The sequence below is a fragment of the Xyrauchen texanus genome, chromosome 26 (assembly GCF_025860055.1).
Source record: "Xyrauchen texanus isolate HMW12.3.18 chromosome 26, RBS_HiC_50CHRs, whole genome shotgun sequence".
Taxonomy (NCBI): domain Eukaryota; kingdom Metazoa; phylum Chordata; class Actinopteri; order Cypriniformes; family Catostomidae; genus Xyrauchen; species Xyrauchen texanus.
This window is the reverse complement of record NC_068301.1, coordinates 22,421,068-22,442,552: the sequence shown is the minus strand read 5'-3', so window position 1 is coordinate 22,442,552 and position 21,485 is coordinate 22,421,068. Positions and strand designations below refer to the sequence as shown.

At 38.3% G+C, this 21,485-nt stretch overlaps 1 protein-coding gene across 1 annotated transcript in view; it reads right to left on the bottom strand.

The window, feature by feature from the left end:
* Positions 1–21,485, bottom strand: part of LOC127620393 (CUB and sushi domain-containing protein 2-like) — a 441,823-nt gene that overhangs the window by 188,820 nt on the left and 231,518 nt on the right. Inside the window, exons 10-12 of the mRNA XM_052093618.1 lie at positions 19,295–19,382; positions 11,170–11,294; positions 6,531–6,652 (exon numbers count right to left, since the gene is read on the bottom strand). Of these exons, the coding sequence (XP_051949578.1) occupies positions 6,531–6,652; positions 11,170–11,294; positions 19,295–19,382 (335 nt within the window). The remainder of the gene's footprint in view (positions 1–6,530; positions 6,653–11,169; positions 11,295–19,294; positions 19,383–21,485) is intronic.

Here is a 21,485-nt window from a genome sequence, read left to right as displayed (position 1 = left end):
CAAACTAATTTATGCATTTGATTTAGGAAAATGAAGAGTCAAAGGTGCATCATTCACATTCTTCTCCCAGATGAAATATACTGTAATAAAGAGAAAGGTGAGAGATATGGAAAGATGAACAATTAAATATGAAAGCGTGCTTCACTTTGCCCATGCTTATAGCTGATAAACAGAAATGGAAATACAGTGAAAAAAGTATGAATAAAATAAACAAAATACACTGTCTACTCCCATTTCAAATTGTCTGCCATATTTCCACCAAATTCGTAATGTTTTTGAAGAGCTCCGAGACCAACTCCCAATGAAAAAGCTTATATAAATGCAAATTGCATTCTGTTCTATAGTAAACACACCGAGCGACAAGAAGTGCCAGGGGTGGGGTGGCAGCATTTTAGGTCATACCACCAGTAAACAGAATTTCATCCTCTTTTCCCTCCTCTGATCCTTCCTTTTCGCAATATACCCCTCAACAGTAGGTGTGCTACCCACCACAAGTGAGTCCCACTGTATCCTGTTGCATTATGATTGCAGTGTGTATGATCATGACTGACAGCTCTGTGGGTGGGGCAATCTTCAAATTACTTATTGTGGGAATATGATGCAAAGGCAATTCGATTCTCAGAAACTCATAGGTAGAGCTTGAAAAGTGATCGTGGCCCCATATGCAAAGCTTCTTTCCATTTATTCACATGCATGCTATATTCACAATATTCAATGTTAGCTACAGCAGGACAAATAAACACTTTAATTGGTCACGTTGCATGTTATAGCTCATATCTTAAAGCGGTAGAACCTTTTAATTATGCACTGCATTTGGCACTTGGAACATGGATATTTGCACTTTATTTAGCCATGCCTTCTCATGAACAACTCATTTTCTATTAGTATGCCTTCCGGGGATCCCTCCATCTAAGACAGAAACCCGGTGTCTAGACTCTGAGCTAATGTTTATCTGTGAACGGGGGGGATTCAGCCCTCTGTGGATCCAGATGCTGCCTTCCCTGCAGAGTTTCATTCTTTTCTCTCATTCTTTAGTTACAAGCTCAGCCATTTTCCAACACCCGTCATTAGGCAACAGGGATGGCATAAATAGAATGGGCATGTCTGAATAGCAAAAGCATCTTTAGATGTAGTTCCAGGCTATCTGGTACTGTGGCATTACAGATTGGTTTCATGTGCTTCATGAACTTTCAGAAGTTTAATTTGATCTTTGCTTCATATGGCTTATTATTATTTATTATTTGTGTTTTATTTATTTATATTTATCCAATTTTTTATCCCCAATTTGGCATGCCCAATAACAATATTCTCTAATTACTTGCAGTGGAACAGTTACTCGCTTCAACCCGGGTGACGGAGGGTGAAAGTCTTTTGTCTCAGCATCCGAGACAGTCAGCATCTTATTCAATGTGGCATCCACGTACAACTCACCATATGCCCCACCGATTGCGATAACCACCCTATAGTGGAAGGAAGGTAAGGTAACAAGGAAGGTATCCCACATGCGTCTACCCTCCCAAGTAGATGAGCCAATTGCTTGATTTGGCTGATTAGATGCAAATATTTCTTCGCAAAACCCAGTGGAATTGCCAAAATTTTGAATGGTATCCAAACAGTTATCTATTGTCCTCTCTCTAGGCTATTTAGCCAGTAACATTTTTGCATTGTTCGGTATTTTACTTATAAATATGAATCCAGGACAATTTACAAATTATTTCTATAAGATTGTAATCAGATTACTTTACTAATTACTTCATTGACAAAAATCAATCGCATTACTAATTACTAGATTTGGGGTACTCGAGTTCGGACTCCAAGACATGAATGCAATTATAATGGGATTAGACTTGTCACGGACTCTGAAGAATTTTTACTCGGACTTGGTTCGGACTCAAGCCTTTGGGACTCTTGATATTTAGCCGAGTCCATGCCATTTGTGATGCAATGGAAAAAAATATAATACAAAAAAATTACGAAACAGAAATCAATGAGCACATCTCTTTCTGCATGAAGCTGTAGCACCCCCTGATGTCGTAGATATAGCCAGAGTTGTTTCACCATGTTAAGCGAGCACACGCACAGTCACACTCATCACTCAACCAATACACTTGAATGTTACTACAAAGACTACTGTTTAACATTGATTACTGAGGTGGCTGGCATGACAAAAACATAAAGACAAGGCATGGGACCTGACAACTGGTAAAATCACATGCACCAGTTGTGCAGCCAAGGCGGTGCTCGCATTTTGGTTTCATCGTGGTTAAGAACTTCAAACCAAGAAATTCATTGAGTCACCCACATCATGTCTCTTACAGTTTACTAAAAGATTCTGAAAAATAGTATTAATATTGGCTTATTAAGTCTTTGTAAGCATAAAATATCCACACATGTAGGCTTCTGTTTTCTCTTATGGTCCACGCAGTGTTGTCAGCTTGAAATGGTCCATAATAGCTTGATTAATTTACTGTATAACTTTAAGCAGTCAAAAAATATATATAAAAATATAATTTTTATTTACTATTTTCAAAGCATACACTATAAAATGTATTATTCTATGGCAGAGTTTGTGTATGAAGCTACTTCATGCAATGAGTTGAATTTAGTTGGTTATGACATTTTTATTGAATTTTTACCACAAGGTAACTTATCCACATATTATTTTTAGTATATATCTCTGACACTTTTAAAGGACAATTCTGGTAAATTCAAGACTCAATATTATTATTCTCCATGTTTTTGCAGTTAAAGAAGAACTCAGTGAAATACTTTGGTTGGTATTTATAAATGTCATAATGATTAGACTAACGCGACTGCCGCTCAAGCAAATATTTTATATCAAATATTTATCTTCGGCAGCAGCTGCGGCGAGACGCATCAGGGTTTTAGGTTCACGAGCAGCATGTAGAACTGTTTTCACAAATTAACTATGTCCTTGCTAAATTGGAATAATATTATCAATGGGCTTTTCCAGTGTTTTTGAATTTAACATTTGCAATCACATTTTGAGATGTAACTTGACTCATTTGTACGTATTTCCCAAAACCACTTAGCACATAGAAACTCGGAAAGAAATGACAGTATAGACTATTATTTCTTTATATAGGGATAATTTTAGATATAACTAAACAAAATTTGAAGGAAAAACAGAAAGTTAATTAGAAATAAAATCAAAATTAAAATTTGAAACAATAATAACTTTGGTTGTAATGATTAACACAAGTTTCTCTTGTTTGTTATTGTCAAGTTATTTGTCAAAAATGTTTTCTTACAGTATATATATATATATATATTCAGATAATTAAAATGTATTACATTCTTGTGGCAGAAGATTTAATCATTGATAAGACAATACAAAAAAACAGCTTTAGAATACAATGTATTGTTTACTACCATATTATTGATCATAAGTCAATCATTGGCATATAGTTCACAGCAATCCATTACACAAGCGAATTTGTCAATCAGTTCGAGATTATGGACCCCGTCAATTTCAATAAGCGTCAGACATGCTTGTGTAGCTCTCACATAAACTGGCTCCTGGAATGTCATCTGCTCCATTTGTGTAAAGTACATGAATTATGGCCCGTAACGAGTCATTGTGAAATGTGAGGTGCTGAGTGTATGACTTGTGTGTATCAATGAACAAGGAAGAAATATAGACATTATTTTGAATTTGTTGAGTGGAAAAGTGTTTTAGAAAATGACTTAAAGAAAAGTAATTAGTAGTGTTGAGTTTGAGTACACCTTAGTCGAGTCCGAGTCAAGTCCGAGTCTTTAAACAATCAAGTCCAAGTTTGAGTCCGAGTCCAAAAGGGGCCAAGTCGAACTTAAGACAGAGTCCATATCAAGCCAATTCCAAGTCGAGTCTGTCAGAATCAAGCTGAAAATTGTAACTGTAAACTAGACATCAATATTTTAAGCATATTTTAACCTGCAGAACTAAGGTTTATATATATATATATAATTTTATAAATATAAATATTTAAAGATAACTATGTATAATTATTTCATTATTATATATTGAATTATTATTATATGAGAGGGTTTCTCAGCAAATATTTGTATATGTGATTAAATGTGATTAATCGTGATTAATTAATCGGGACATCATGTAATTAATTCGATTAAAAATGTTAATCGATTGACAGCCCTAATATCTGTATGTTCCAGATTGCAAGAACCCTCTCTGTGCTTCCAGGAGATCAGCATTCCTCAGTTCCTTCGTATCCATGGCTGTTGAAATTGAATCCAGCTCCTTCCCCAAAGTAATGTGGCCCTGAGCCCCAGTGGAAGACGTCGCCATCACCGAACCCATCATTCAATCAAATAGAACGTAAATATCACTACTAAACCTCTTTTCAGAGACCTTGGCATTAGTGTATACTATCAGTTTATGATTATTTAATATTCCTTAAGATTGCATAAACTATGTACAGCAAATAAACTTTGAGTTATTTGTTTAAATGGAAATAAGGTTTTTCACCTTATTAATTAACAGAGAAACAGCAATTTATCTTTCATAAGATAATAGTCATGCTTTACCATTGCTACATCCAATTCAACCACTTACATCTTTCCATCCTGCATATTATTAACCTATTCATTTATTTCCTCTTTTAACATATTAGTACCATTTTGTAGTTTTTGTTACTTGTTGTTTTTTAGCTTTTTTGTAAATAAAACTTTTTAATTTTTCTTGTGTCTGTGTCTTCTGTGTCTTCCTTGCGTTGATGATACAGAAGAGCTCTAAAGAGTTTTGCCGAAATTCATGAATCCTTCAGATTAATCATATAACCAGCTCCATCTAATTTACATTTTCAAAATTATTGAATGGTCCATTTGGATAATTATTTTACTGTTAAAGTGAAACTCCTTAGCCGGTGCCCCGAGGATGGAGGGAGGGTTTGCCTGATATTAATAATCACACACTCATACACTTTAAGTGAAGTGTGATAAAAAATCACCACATATTTTGGTGTCTTTTTTGAGGCCCAGTTCATTTCAATTGGTGCCAGGGTGATTTTCACTACATCTCTGTATTTTGGAGGGCTATTTCTTATTCAATTAAGTATCTGGTAATAACAAAGGGACTTATTTTGATTCAATTATTAGATTTTTTTTGGACATAATAGTCAATTCCACCTAAATAGCCAATTACATGCAGTCCGATTCCAAACTCACACAACTAACTGAGCCAATAGCAGGCATATGTATCTTTGTGCCATGTCTTTTATTTTGAAGTGTTTTTGTTGTTTTGTCTGTGTATTATTTGTTTCCATATTTCTCCTTCATTTTGTAGTCCTGTCTTGTCACTGATTCATTAGACTTGTTAATTTATTTGGTTTTGTGGATTAGTCTTGTTTTGTGATTGGTTCTCATTAGATGGTTTTGTTTTCTTGTTAGCCCCTTGTTTATATACAGCCCTTTGTTTGTCTAGCTCTTTGATGAATAATAAACATGACATAAAAACCAAAAACATGAAAACCAAAAAACTAAAGACAATAAAGTATACAAAACCCATAACAACATGTTGGACTGCTCTGACAAACAGAACAATGCTTGACACAATGTTTGCACTGTTTTAGTCAACATAAAAAAATCTATTTACTTGTATAGAGTTGTCTCTGCAACTGGATAAGGATAAAGCATTTTAACATATTGTAGAATAAAAATAACATTCATCACCTTTAAATATTCAGTATGCATCATCAAATGCTAAATGATGTCAAACTGTAGCTAGCTGTTATGGCTTTAACAGCTGTTGGGGTCTCTCCACATGGGGGAGAGTATTTTGCTAGGGCACCAAACCAGTTGCAGCTAAATAAAAAGCTTAATGTCAGGTACATTTCATACAGCCCTTGTTCTGCCTCCGTATCACAGCTAACCTCATGTCTTCCCTGGCTGCTATTGTGTCAGAACGAAAAAAACAATGTCATTATGTCTGTAAAGAGCAAAAACAGCAATTTTCCATCTTTATCCATACCCCGCTCTCTAGTCATGACAGTCTAGGCACAACTGTCTGGATGAAAGAGCGGATCGGGGTCACAGAAAAACCAGGGAGCATTAATAAATCCACTCCACCTCATTCCATTTCACTCCATCTCTCGCTTCCATTCTTTCCCAACTGAGTCATGGTGACGAGGGGAGAGGTTTGTAAAGCCATTTATTTTAAACTAGATAAAAAAAATCTGGCAAGCAAGCCAGGAAATGGCCTTGAACTAGCCTCCAAAGTCATGACAAAGTGTGCCACAGTTTTGTCACTCCCATGGTATCCACTCAATGCAGTTCCCGTTTATGTTATTTTTGTACTATTTCCTTTATCTCCCATTCCCTTTCAGCAGAACTTTCAATGTTTCAAATTTGATAAGTTTGTAGAAATCTGGATATTGCACTCTTATCATATCTCTCTCTCTATATATATATATATATCCTTTCCCTGCACCCTGCAGTTATAAGAGTTCACCAGATATTGTAAGCTTTAGGATGCAGAACTCATAAAAATGTTTCATGTTTTTCAAAGTATTTACCTTGGAAGCGTCGGACGCTGTGATTATCCAAGTGCAGTTAGCGTTGTTGTCATATTGTACTGGGAAGTTTGGGGAAGTGATAATGCCATTAGGTCCACGAATTTGACCCCCACACATAGGAGCTGAAAGAACACAAATTAAAAAATCAGAATGTTTACTATAACATTTCAGAGAGTTAAAGGTGAAATATGTTATTTCTGCTCGACCAACACACCAAATGAAATTGAATCAATAATTGCTGTTTTCAAACAGGTTTTTTTTACACTTTCCCAGTCTTTGATTGGTTGGCAAAACAGATATCTAGCCCAAAATTGCAGGATTGGTTGAACCAATATTGGTGTGTCGGGCTGGTTGCGATGGTCATACAAACAGAGCAATGTTTTGATAGTGCCAAAGAGGTGCAGTATTTACACTTTTCATGGGAATCAACCTAACAATGGCTTACTTATAGTTGTCTCTGCATATCACGCTTGTAGAGGAGAAATTATTCTAACACCGAACAAATTACACCCTTTACCTTTACATAAGAACTCCTTATCATCATAATTTATTGTGTCTAAAGACAAGCTATCACGGAAATAGGATAAAGGACCACTTCAGCAATATAGTATGTCACCATAGCATCTTCGACAGGGCTTTTAAAAGTATAGAATTAAAAAAAAAAGAAATGTTATTGCCCTGTAATGACAGTATGTGTAAATGTCACAACAACCCAGACTCTGAAGGTAAAACTAAAGGTAAAAGCAACGAGACTCCAGATACTTAATTTACTCTTTATGTTGCCTAAACCACAGAATACACCCAAAACGGGCTCACAGACTTTCTAGACAACACTTTTAAAACTATACCTCATCCATTACACTTTCAAAAGCTGTGATTGTCTTGTGGGCCTACAGACCGATGAATTGTATCAAAGTCTTCAATGATTAAAAAAAGGACACGTATTAAAGCTTAGCCCTCGGCTGCAGTCAATATTTCACACTTGATTACTGTTAAAGTTACCAGAAATATCTGGTTGTTGGTTTTGATTGGACCTGCATGTGAGCTGAATTTTCAAGGACTTTACCAATGACTGGTTGGGGGATTTACTTTTCTGTGACTTTTCTTTGAGTCTTTAAGTCTTTTGTGACACACTCTTGGCCTCCAGGAGGACGTTAAATACCTCCCTGAATGAAAGTGCTCAGTGTCTAATGAGAAGGAAGGGCACAACCATCGTGTTTGCAGTAAATGTATGTTTTTTGCAGATCTGGGACCAGCTGCTGCTCTTAATGAGCTATGTCTGAGGTGAGCTCCTCAGGGCCCCCCACACACACACACACACACTTAAAGTTCTCCTCAAACACTATAAGGTAGGGTGACATTAAAGACCACAATTCTTTAGAAAGTTAATTAACATCAAGGCCAGTCGACCCCTATATTCACCTTCACAAAAAATAAAGTTTTTTTTAATAATAGCGTAACAGGGTGTGCGTAATAAGAGTGAATAATACGCATTTATAAAGTACGCCATAGTACCTGTGAATTGTGTGAAAGTGAATAAAACACACAGTTGTTGTAGTGCCTCTAGTGTTAATTTCACCAGGAAACTTCAGCAAAACATAGAAAGTGGCACATAAAAATCTTTAACTAAAATGTATTTATAGTAATGTTCATTATATGAGACTAGGTTATAAGTTTTCAATAATATCACCATGTGGCATCATTGTAACATAAACATCCTAAAATAAAATACTATGCTTTCCAATACAATAATCATGCTAATACTTGACAATGTCCTTTAGTATGGACTCGGATAAGAAACAAAATGTATTTAAGCTGCAAGTGCAATAGTACAATTAGATAATCACTCCTACACTCTGGAGGAGTTTTCCCATCGCTAAACTTAATCTTATTCGGGCTGAACTGGATCAGTTTGAAAGTCAGGCCAGGAGTTCTAACAACCTTGATTTTCTCAAAGCAAATTTCAGCAGCGGCAGATGTAAAAATGCCCTATGGCAGACCAAGATTAAGGAATAAAACACTGAGGAGTTTACTTATACTTCCAAAGGAGTCACTTTAGGCCACAAGATCTAGAATCACCATGATTTAACAGCTTTTATAAAATGCTGATTTTAAGGGTTAATAAACACAACTCATCTTACATGATACTGTATTTGGTTTACTACAGGATCTCCTTTTGGTAGAAGATTATTATTATTATTATTATTATTATTATTATTATTTATATATATATATATACACACACAATAAAAAGGCAAATGCATTATATTGCATTCTTGTGCAAGCCATTGTCTCTAAGATTCTTTTAGATCCTGCAAATCATTAAAATGACCTTTCTATATAAACAGAGAGTGAAAAGCTGAAGGACAAATTATTATTATTGTGCATTTTCTCCTTACGACAGTGATTTATGAATACTTTTTAATTATTCTTATGATTCCAATTTTCCTGCAGCATGCAATTAAAAATGGCCGCTTTGAATAATGGCCTGGCATTTAGGGTGTTAAATCAATAAAACAAGACAAATAATCATTCTCCACATTAGTAGTGAAAAGGAGCAAGTGAAGAAGAAAAGGATTCTAGGGAGCAAGGTAAATAGGTAAATATCAACACTTTTAACGTGAGTAATGGGGCTGATAAGGGAATTTGGTCTTTCTGATCATTCCGATAGTTTCCCCAATTACAGGTCCATTTTCCTTTTTTCTACAAGCTTACAGGTATGTGTCAAAAAATGATCATTAAACAATTAAAAAATAATAGCAACTGGTGCAGTCCATCAAAAAGCTCTCCAACTAACTTTCTCCCAAAGACTGTCAAGCCTAAGGGGTCCATGGTGGAAAAGGCGACTGGTGGTGTTGGAGATGGGATTTGTAACTCTAATGAAAGACTAATTGTCCACGGCTGGGTGTGCAGCACTGAAGAAATGAATCAATATCAAGGAGAAGGGAGCAGGTATAAGTGACTCTGTATGTGTGCGAGTGCGTTTCTTGCCGTTTTCCGATCTCTAGTTCCAGGGGCGGACTGGCCATAGGGAGAACCAGGACTTTTTGCAGGTGAGCAGGTCACGAAACGGGGCAAAATGGGCAGCGATAAGCTGAAGAGGGCCGCAAAACGGTGCCGTGATATGCCAAAGGGTGCCGGATATGCAGAAAAGGACAGAGGCACCCGCCCCCAGCTTTCGGATGCAGCCAGCATATGGTGGTGAGCAGCTTTTCTGGTCTTTTCAACAGTTATACCAACACTATCAACGAAGGGACAGTTTGCTTCTATGTGACTTTAATTTCAAATTTTTGGTCTGATTTGAAATGTTGCCTTGTGAGCATGAAGTGAATCAAGGAGAAAATGTAACACTGTAAAAATGTGGTTCTTGTTTGGGAACAAAGCAAAGGAGCTATGCAGAGGCGGACTGGAAAGAGGCAGTATACGGAGGTAGGAAGGTAACAAGACATGTCCACATCCAATATTTGTGTTACACCCTGTCTGCTAAGATGACTTCATATAGTTTTTTTGAAGGCATCGTAGATATATCCTTTGACCAAAACATAAGCATTGTAGTAATATAATATTTGCTTTGAATCTGTAAAGCTCGAAAAAACAAAAAAATAGACTTGATTCTACAATGCCTTAGAAACACTGCAAAACACAGTCATTGAAGTAAATGACTAACTAGGCAGCTGCCTTAGCTTTTGGACAAAGCTAATGTATTTTGGATACTTGTCTCTATCATGAGTTGCTGCTTAACCAGCAAGACTTCTGGTTCACCACCTTCACAAATTAGGCTAAATTTTGCTGGTTAACAACATTGCTAGGATGTTCTACCAACTAGTTCAGCATAAAACTTGCACAAACTAGCCTGGACCAGCTGCAATTCAAGCTTTAAGTCATTTCAATAGGAAAGGTAAAGCACTGCTAACAGAGGATTCTGAAGAACAGTCTATATGTTCTGAACATTCTTCTAATGGAGTGTATTACACATTATAACATCTTAAGTAAATTACTTTCTACAATCTTATCAAAAGTAGTACATATCTCTGTTTGCATAATATGCAAGCACATGCACAATTATCTATCCTCCATATTACTGACAGGCTTTAACTGCATGCAGTTAAGATGCATAGAGTTTGCACCAGAGTACTAAACACAAGAATTTCACTTAAATTTATGCCTCAATTTTCAGACAACGGAAGTAGTATGGTGGACACATCTCTAAGGGGACGTGACAGTTGCAGCAGGAATGAGGTCCTGGGGCTGTCTGAGCCAATCAAAGTCAGAAATGAAGTAAACCTCAATAAAGTAATTAATCGGAGCCTGGTGAGGCTAAAAAAGCTGATTACTGGCTAAGCGATACCATCTTCTCCTCCTTAGGAAATCTGCTTTAGAGATCTATTGTCATCCTCTCTTTTTCTTCTCTCTCATCTCCCTGTTCTTTATTTATCTTTTTTTTCTCCTCAATGTCCTCTTTCATTGTCAGGACATTAATTAAGGCACTTTAACTCTGCAGGGATACACAAAGATTCAAAATAATTCAAAGATTGGGCCTAAATCTGCTCTAATACATATCTGCTGTAATACATATTGTTTTAATTATGGGTATGACACTTATTTATTTTGAAGAAACTTTTATCTAGAAGGTACAAACCTCTGCAGATCGGCCGGTCATCACTCCAGCCCACGTAACTGTCCGTAACTCGCAGACAGGTGATGCTCTTGGAGCCCTGAAGCTCGTATCCTTCATCACAAGAAAAGTGGACTGTAGCACCCCGTCTGCAAGAGGTTAAGGAAATTTTATTAATTTGCAAGGAAATCAATACATATATCTATAAAATGTGTCTACATTTATATATATAGGAGATGCACTAATTGTACTCGGTAGTACTCCTATCGGGCAGATATTAGGGGGTAAATACTAGAGATGCACCGATAACAATTTTTGAAGACTATTGGCTAATACCGAGTACCCATATGAGCAGTTTTGTGTTTGTATGTGTATGCCATTCTATTTGCATTTGATGTCTTGTATAACCAATAGTAATGTTTTCAATATGGACGCCGCTTAATAATTGACCAAACGTTAGTCGATGAGAAGAGTCTTGGTCACCAACTTTTGATTGGTCGTTTGGTCGCAGAAAAAAAAACTACAGGTAACCGACGAACACTGGTTTTACCTCTGGTTGGATGTTATGTGGTGCTATGGGGTAATTTTCATAAAGCAGGGTTAGAGTTAAGCAAACACAATAAAGCAAGACACCGTGATTTCAAACTTTTTACTTTATTTATTTATTTATTTTAACCAAAATTCAAATGAAACTGCAACCGTTGTTCAACGGTTATACAAATAATTATATACAATGTACAGTACACAATACACACAATATAGAATAAACATACACACAATATAGAATACAAAGTATACAATAAAATATTATATATAAAATATACAGTAGGTTGTATTGTGCTGTATTAACATCCAGGCTGTAGGTTGATAGTCAGTTGACAGTGTGTTGTTAAGAGAGAATATAATTTAACAGTCCAGTGTGAGATAATAAGATTAATAAAGTGTAGTGCTGATGTATATTGATCATGAGAGATGAAGAGATAAAAAGTCTGATTGCTTGGGGGAAGAAGCTTTCATGAAGTTGGCTGGTGCGGGTTCTGATGCTGTGATACCGCCTGCCTGATGGTAACAGTGACACTGTGGATCTCTAATGATCCTCAGAGCTTTTTTCACACACCGCCTGTTATATATGTCCTGGAGGGAGGGATGCTCACCTCCGATGATGTGTCTGGCAGTTCGCACCACCCTTTGCAGGGCTTTGCGGTTGAGGGCAGTGCTGTTGCCGTACCAGGCAGTGATGCAGTCAGGATCAGGACTCTCTACAGTGCTGGTGTAGAACCGTGTGAGGATGTGGTGGTTCATTTCAAACTTACTCAGCCTTCTCAGGAAGAAGAGGTGCTGGTGATCCTTCTTCACAACAGCCTCAGTGTGGATGGACCACACTGTATGAGTTACTCTGTGATTTGGACACCGAGGAACTTGAAGCTGCTGACTCCACCGGTGCTCCATTAATGGTGATGGGGCTGTCCTCTGTCTTTTCTCCAGAAGTCCACCACAAGCTCCTTGGTCTTACTGATGTTGAGGGAGAGGTTGTGCTCCTGACACCAGCATGTCAGAGTGTGCACCACCTCTCGCTGTTGCATAATTGTCAGTGATCAGAACTACCACCGCAGTATCGTCAGCAAACTTAATGATGGCATTGGAGCTGTGTGATGCCACACAGTCTTGTGTGTTCAGGGAATACCGGAGTGGCCAGAATCCAGCAGCACAGCAAGCTATTTAAGCCCAGAGCCCGGAGTTTCACATCAAGCTTGGAGGGCACTATGGTGTTGAATGCTGAGCTGTAGTCTACAAATAGCATTCTCACATATGTGTTCCTCAAAGCATTTGCTGATGATGGGGGTCAGAGCAACAGGATGCCAGTCATTAAAGCAAGTGATCGTGGATTGCTTTAGTACAGGCACAATGGTGGACATTTTAAAGCATGTGGGGAACACAGACGAGGAGAGGGAAAGGTTGAAAATGTCCATAAAAACACCAGCCAGTTGGTTCACGCACACTCTGATGACGCAGCCCGGAATTCTGTCTGGACCCACGGCATTACAGATACTCACCCATTGGAAGGATCCAGTTACATACACTACAGAGACGGAGAGTGAACTAACCTCTGTTGCTTCGGCCATGAGAGCTCTCTGTGTGAGGGTGTTATTTCCCTCGTACGGTTTTCAGTGTGCTATTGCAGAACCAATGTCCAAAAGTGTTTGTCTATCATAGACAATAAGGCAGACAACATCCAAGACAAAAAAACATAAGAATTGTTGAAAAAACAAACAAAAAACTGCAATATTGGTCAGAGCTCGCAACGCAGCAGCAATAATCTGCACCATCTTGAACCATGGGAACAGTATAGTGACCACAAGAAGGTTACCAAATGTGTCTTTACCCTCCCTAGCAACCGGGCCAATTAGTTTGCTTAGGAGACCGTGCTGGAGTCAATCAGCACGTCCTGGATTCGAACTCGCGACTCCAGGGGTGGTAGTCAGCGTCAATGATCGCTGAGCTACCCAGGCCCCCATTAATCACACTAAAATAACGTTTCCATGCATATTGTTTACGTCTTGTTGATATCCTTTTGAAACATAGAGCATTCTAATGTTTACGGATTGGCCTCATTCACTTCCATTGTGCCTCACTGGAACCCAGATTTGTATTTTTATTTAATTTAATTTTTAAAGAAAAGGAGGGATGAGTCAAAATTAGTTTTGTCGTAATCATCATTATGCCAAAAATGCTGTTGATTAAGGTTAACTTTTATGGAACCTGGAATATTCCCTTAAAGTATCCAAACATGCTTAAAGGCCATAGTAACCCAATAATTCTGTTCATCTAACTCCTTTGGAAAACATACATGTTAGCTGTATCTTTATCTTACATTTACTTTGCTACATCTATATTGCTTTCCTGAATTATTTGCCAACTTTTCAAAGTGCTGATATCAGACTCTTCAAGCCCTTCTCACAGCAGTTCCTATCCTTGCACGTGTGTGTGTGTGTGTGTGTGTGTGGGCTATGTGTTCATTGCTGAATCAAACAGCATATCAGCATAAATACCCCCAGTCTCCACCTGAGAGCAAAGGTCCAGTCAGATCTTGGCAATGGACAGTCGGTAACTCTGCTGTGCGCTTCAAGATGCAATACAGTATCTCTTCCATTACCTAACAGCTGATGGAGTACTCAGGTAGCCAGAGCTAAGAGCATTCCTGTAAAAAGTTTTGATTGTCTTTCACTTCCCCAATGCTATTGCCCTGAGAGCTAGTGAGTGTAAAACGGATTGTCCCCATTTGTCTGTGTTAGAATCCTCTGGGGTGCTGCCACTCGCCCTGCAGGGGGACTCTGACAACTCAGCTCACACCACAGGCCTCTCTCTAGTGGCACAGTGCCTGCAAATGACACCGGTATTGCACTGTTCCCACACAATTAAATAGGTCTGAACCTCTGTCTCATTCTCAATCTTCTCTCTCTGTTCTCTTTTTCTGTCATAAATGATGGTTCATATTTCTCTCAATTTCTTTCCTCGTTAATCCCTGCATGGCCCCATCAAATATGTCTTCAAGGCATAGTTCACTCTAAAAAGAAAAAAAAAATCATCATTTACTCGTCCTCATATCATTTCTTTCTTTTTTGGAACACAAAAGGAGTTTTGGCTGCTCTTTTCCATGCAAACAGTGTGAATAATGATCGTGGTTGTATTATATACAAATGTGCAGCTTGGGCATTCTGCTAAGTAGCTCCCTTTTGTGTTTCACAGAAAAAAGAAAGTCATTTGGTTTTGAAACAACATGAGGGTCAGTAAATGATTACAGATTTGGGGGTTGAAGTATTCCTTTAATATAGTTGATAAAATTACAATTTAAAAGGATGAAAATCACATTAGTTTTATTTGATTAAGATATTAAAATTAGGTGAATATATGGGTGAATTTTAAATAATTTGACCAAAGTTTCCATGTTGTGCACTTAATGAAAAGTGGCAATTTATAAAGAAATATTCCAGGTGGTTATTTTAATTGGTCAAGTATTTTTTTTCCCCATGTCCTCAATGTCACGTCCATCCTCTTAGTCTTTTATAATATCCCTTTAACTAACAGAAGCCAGTTCCTTAAAGATATCAGGAAATTCAGAGAGAGAAATTATTTTTGGTGGGAAAACAACTGCATACACAGAAGCAGGAAATAGAAATGCATTTTATGCAATTTGTTACTGTTTGTGGTAATAAACTAAACAATAGTTTGTTTAGTTAATTTGTTATAGTCATCATCTTTGATAAAAAAAAAAAATAATGAAATATTTATGATAATAACAATTCACCCTCATCTAAGTTAACTATAAATCCCTCACTGAGCGATGGTTAACTTTAGCTACTTGTTTCCATCCTGGACATTTTCTTGCCATTGTGCATACTGTATATTAAGGTTTTATTAATTGAAGTTTAATAAAGTACCTAAACTTCACCAGATTATATTTCTAAAAGTCTGACATGCCTTTATATAGAAATATTTTCTTAAATTACAACACAAGCATTCTCATTTTCTCAAAGTTAAAGAGTTCAGAAAAAGGTGTGGCATATTCGTATATTTATTTTAAGAAATAATATATTTTCTGCATCTTAATCTTGATTTATGTCCATTATATTAGACAATGGTTCTCAGCAGGAAACCGATGGAGTGCGTACTCCAGGTAGGGAATGAGGTTTTGCCCCAAGTGAAGGAGTTCAAGTACCTCGGGGTCTTGTTCACGAGTGAGGGGACAATGGAGCGGGAGGTTGGCCGGAGAATCGGGGCAGCAGGGGCGGTATTGCACTCGCTCTATCGCACTGTTGTCACGAAAAGAGAGCTGAGCCGAAAGGCAAAGCTCTCGATCTACCGGTCAATTTTTGTTCCTACCCTCACCTATGGTCATGAAGGTTGGGTCATGACCGAAAGAACTAGGTCGCGAGTACAAGCGGCCGAAATGGGCTTCCTCAGAAGGGTGGCGGGCTTCTCCCTTAGAGATAGGGTGAGGAGCTCAGTAATCCGTGAGGAGCTCGGAGTAGAGCCGCTGCTCCTTTGCGTTGAAAGGAGTCAGTTGAGGTGGTTTAGGCATCTGGTAAGGATGCCCCCTGGCCGCCTCCCTAGGGAGGTGTTTCAGGCACGTCCAGCTGGGAGGAGGCCTCGGGGAAGACCCAGGACTAGGTGGAGAGATTACATCTCCACACTGGCCTGGGAACGCCTCGGGGTCGCCCAGTCAGAGCTGGTTAATGTGGCTCGGGATAGGGAAGTTTGGGGCCCCCTGCTGGAGCAGCTGCCCCCGCGACCCGACTTCGGATAAGCGGTTGAAGATGGATGGATGGATGGATATTAGACAACAGTACATATTCTTCAGAGAAATTCTATAATTAGTATGGTCTGTTGTGTTAAAGCCATTTCATCTGGAGAACGTTATGAGCATGTGCAATGAGAGTTCAATGGTAGCCGGCATGACATGTTTGCCCCTTAGCCAATCAAAAGCTTTAATCGTATGTATGTCAAGCTGACATGGTCCTCAGAAGTTACCACACTTGAGTTCAGACCTGCGTAGTGAACTTCACTGGTAAAGCAAGTCAAGTTTATTTATATAGCACATTTCATACACAATGGCAATTCAAAGTGCTTTTCATAAAAATTATTAAGAAAATAGAAGATAACATACATTTTAAAACCAATTCAGAACAAGAAATAACAACACTCATAATTTCAATAAATGTTATGCCACTGCATGATGCATTAGTTTGCTGATTTTCCAATATCCGTTTTCCTCACTAGAGCTTTTTGACGTAAATGTACACATTTTAGAAGTGTTTTGTGCTTAGATTAAATTATAAGGGACGCTTGTGTGTGGCACTATGTTCAAATGTTGAGCTAAAAAAAATAATAATAATAACAATAATAATTATCTGTCACTCTGGTGGACTGAGTTGGGAAATTTCCATCATGTGTAAAGGCCTTTAGAACATAAACTCAGCAAAAAAAAATAAAACTAATCTCAGGACACTGTATTTTAAAGATAATTTTGAACTTTATTTTAAAAGGTTTAAACAATGTATTCCAAGCTTGTTCAATTAACCATAAACAATTAATGAACATGCATCTGTGGAACGGTCGTTAAGACACTAACAGCTTACAGACGGTAGGCAATTAAGATGACAGTTATAAAAACTTAGGACACTAAAGAGAGCTTTCTACTGACTCTGAAAAACACCAAAAAAATATATGCCCAGGGTCCCTGCTCATCTGAGTGACGTGCCTTAGGCATGCTGCATGGAGGCGTGAGGACTGCAGATGTGGCCAGAGCAATAAGTTGCAATGTCCGTATTGTGAGACGCCTAAGACAGTGCTACAGGAAGACAGGAAGTACATCTGATCATCCTCGCAGTGGCAGACCACGTGTAACAACACCTGCACATGATCAGTACATCCGAATATCACAACTGCGGGACAGATACAGAATGGCAACAACAACTGCCCGAGTTAGACCAGGAATGCACAATCCCTCCATCAGTGCTCAGACTGTCCGTAATAGGCTGCGAGAGGCTGGACTGAGGACTTGTAGGCCTGTTGTAAGGCAGGTCCTTACCAGACATCACCGGCAACAACATTGCCTATGGGCACAAACCCACCTTCACTGGATCAGACAGGACTGGCAAAAAGTGCTCTTCACTGACGAGTCGTGGTTTTGTCACACCAGGGGTGATGATCGGATTCACGTTTATCGCTGAAGGAATGAGCATTACACCGAGGCCTGTACTCTGGAGCGTGATCGATATGGAGGTGGAGCGTCCGTCATGGTCTGGGGCGTTGTGTCACAGAATCATCGGACTGAGATTGTTGTCATTGCAAGCAATATCAACTCTGTGCGTTACAGGGAAGACATCCTTCTCCCTCATATGGTACCCTTCCTGCAAGCTCATCCTGACATGACCCTCCAGTTTTCTGTCTTAGTTGTTGAATCTTATTGTTCATTTTTTTTGCTGAAAATAGGAGTTGAAAGTGAGAGGACATTTCTTTTCTGCTGAGTTTATATTTTGACTACCCATCCTTGATTCTGATGAAACCAAAAGGTTCTAGGGTAAAGGTTCTACTGTATGTATCAACTGCTGCACTAAGTTTTTCTTTGTTTTACTTTTTCTTTGCATACACACAGGCACAAGTTCACAGAACATTTATCAGTGTTCATGATATCAAAATAAAGTGTCATAGATGAGAAGCAAACACATCTCTGTAACTCAGTTAATACATTTTCTTCACTAAATTCTGTTCTGAATGTAATGTTATATTAAATGCAAATAAGTATAATTGGCAGAAACTATACACTCCTTTTTATTTCATTTTTTTTGTGTGCTTTATTATTACGCATATGCAGTCATGAAATCCGAAACCCTCTCCTCGAAATATAACGATAAGTCAGAAGAGATGCACATTACCAGGTGTAAATGGTGATGGTGCCTGTTTAAATGCATTATAACACATCTTAATACCAGGGAATAAACAGTGCACACAGACACAGTGGGAGTACGTGTGTGTGTGTGTGTGAGAGAGAAAGAGAGAGAGAGAAAGTCAAAACGTATGCACTAGGTTAAAATGATCTTCTTGTTTCTCTTTATCTGTTAAAATGACAGACAAGATTTGGAATTATCTGTCAATGTTTAAAAAAATCAGTAAATGACATAACAAATAATTTTTGGTTAACAAAATATCTGACAAGTTTGGTGGGGTAAATAATTGTTTGTGCCCCACCAGAAATAATGAGCCCGAGACACCACTGTTCAGAAGATAGTGAATAGCAGTAATGACCCTCTCCTCTTCTTTTCCTCTGTCTCTCACTGATTTCTCTCTCTCTCTCTCTCTCTCTCTCTCTCTCTCTCTCTCTCTCTCTCTCTCTCTCTCTCTCTCTCCTTCCCCTCTCGCTGTGACCTTTGGGATCCCACAGCCCATGTTTATGCTGATCAAATATCCTCCCTGAGCCTGGAGAATTAAAAGGCCAATGAGAAATTAAACAGGTGCCTACCTCCTGCATCTCTTGCTATTCATCATTCTGGCATTACAAACACTAAATTAACTGCACTCCTCATCCCCCTCTCCTGTGTGTCCTCTCAGTGGACTATGTTAATAAGTAATCCATAAACTAATTTCTCACCTGAAATCTGACCCTTTTCTTTTGCCCCTTTCTGGGATTCCTGGGTCTGGACACATGTTGTGTCCTTGTGCCACCCCCATCTGTGATACTGCAAAACAAAACAAAAAAGTCAAAACACATTGAGATGTCAATTAAACAATATACAGTGTGTGTGTGTTTGTGTGTGTGTGTGTGTGTGTGTGTGTGTGTGTGTGTATATATATATATATATATATATATATACAAAGACAGATTTTTGATAACTATGCACATTTATTAAAAAAAATAAAAATAAAAAAAAAATAAAAAAAATATATATATATATATATATATATATATATATATATATCACATTGACATAAGTATTCAGACACTTTGCTATGACACTTGAAATTTAGCTCAGATGCATCCCATTTCTCTGGATTATATCTGAGATGATTCTACAACTTGACTGTAGTACACCTGTGGCAAATTCAATTGACTGGACATGATTTGGAAAGGCACACACCTGTCTATATAAGTTCTCACAGCTGAAAATGCATTTCAGAGCAAAAACCAAGTGATAAGGCCAAAGAAACTGCCTGCAGAGCTCAGAGACAGGATAGTGTCGAGGCACAGATCTGGGAAACAAACAATTGCAGCTGCATTTAATGTTCCCAAGAACACAGTGCCCTTCATAATTATTAAATGGAAGAAGTTTGGAACAACCAAGACACTTCCTACAGCTGGACACCCGGTCAAACTGAGCAATTGGGGAAGAAGGGCCTTAGTAAGAGTGGTGACCAAGAACCCGATGGTCTCACTTGAGTTCCAGCGATCATGTGTGGAGATGGGAGAAACTTGTAGAAGGACAACCATCACAGCAACACTCAATCGATCTGGGCTTTATGGCAAAGTGGCCAGACGGAAGCCTCTCCTCAGTGAAAGACTCATAAAAAGTACCTAAAGGAGTCTCAGACTGTGAGAAACAAGATTCTCAGGTCTGATGAAATGAAGATTGAACTGTTTGGCCTCAGTTCCAAGCCTTATGACTGGAGAAAACAGGCACTGCTCTTCACCTGCACAATACCAGCCCAATAGTGAAGCATGGTGGTGGTAGCATCATGCTGTGGGTATGTTTTTCAGCAGCAAGGACTTAGGGACTGGTCAGGATTGAAAGAAAGCTGAACGCAGCAATATCCTTTTGAGAGATATCCATAATGAAAACCTGGTCCAAAGCACTCAGGATCTCTGACTGGGCAGTAGGTTCACCTTCCAACAGGATAATGACCCTAAGCACACAGATAAAATAATGCAAGTCTGGCTTTAGGGACAAAACGAATGTCCTTGAGTGGCCCAGCCGGTGCCTGGAATTGCATCCAATCGAACATCTCTGGAGGGACCTGAAAATGGCTATCCACCGACGGTCCCCATCCAACCTGACAGAGCATGAAAGGATCTGCAGAGAAGAATGGCAGAAAATTCCCAAATCTAGGTGTGCAAAGCTTGTTGCATCATACCCAAAAATACATGATGCTGTAATAGCTGCCAAAGGTGCTTCAACTAAGTACTGTATTAAGGGTTGGAAAATGTATGTCAATGTGATATACTGTATATTTACATTTTTTTTTTTTTTTTTAAATTTGCAAAGTTATCAAAAGAATCTGTTTTTTGCTTAGTCATTATGGGGTATGGACTTTTTTTTCTTTCTTTTTTCATTCTTTTTTATTTTTTTACATGGCCTATCCTACATGGCCAAAAGCATATGGACACCCCTTATAATGAACAAGTTTGACTATTTCAGCTACAACTGTTACAAGCAGGTGCAAAAAAATCATAAAGCCATGCAAACTCCTTAAAGTGTGATCATTCTCTTCTTTTCACACAAATGCATACAGGGGAGGGCTCAAAAGCAAGCACACAAGAAAAGATGTTGACTTTCTCTGTATTTCTGCAAATATTTAGAGCGAAAAGACGTTTGACCAACAGGGGATCACAAAGTTAAAGATTGAACTCACAAATAACACAAACTTTAAAGTTGCAAGGTTTCCATTGTATACAAACTTATTTGCATGCTCAAAGCCTAGTGTGACCACACCCTTACAAAAATATTTAGTAGAATGGGGCATATTTTTTGTGGAATAACTTGACCAGCCCATACAAAGCCCAGACTTAAACCTCACTGATCACTTTTGGGATGAACTGGATCTCCAACCATGAGCCAGATCTCATC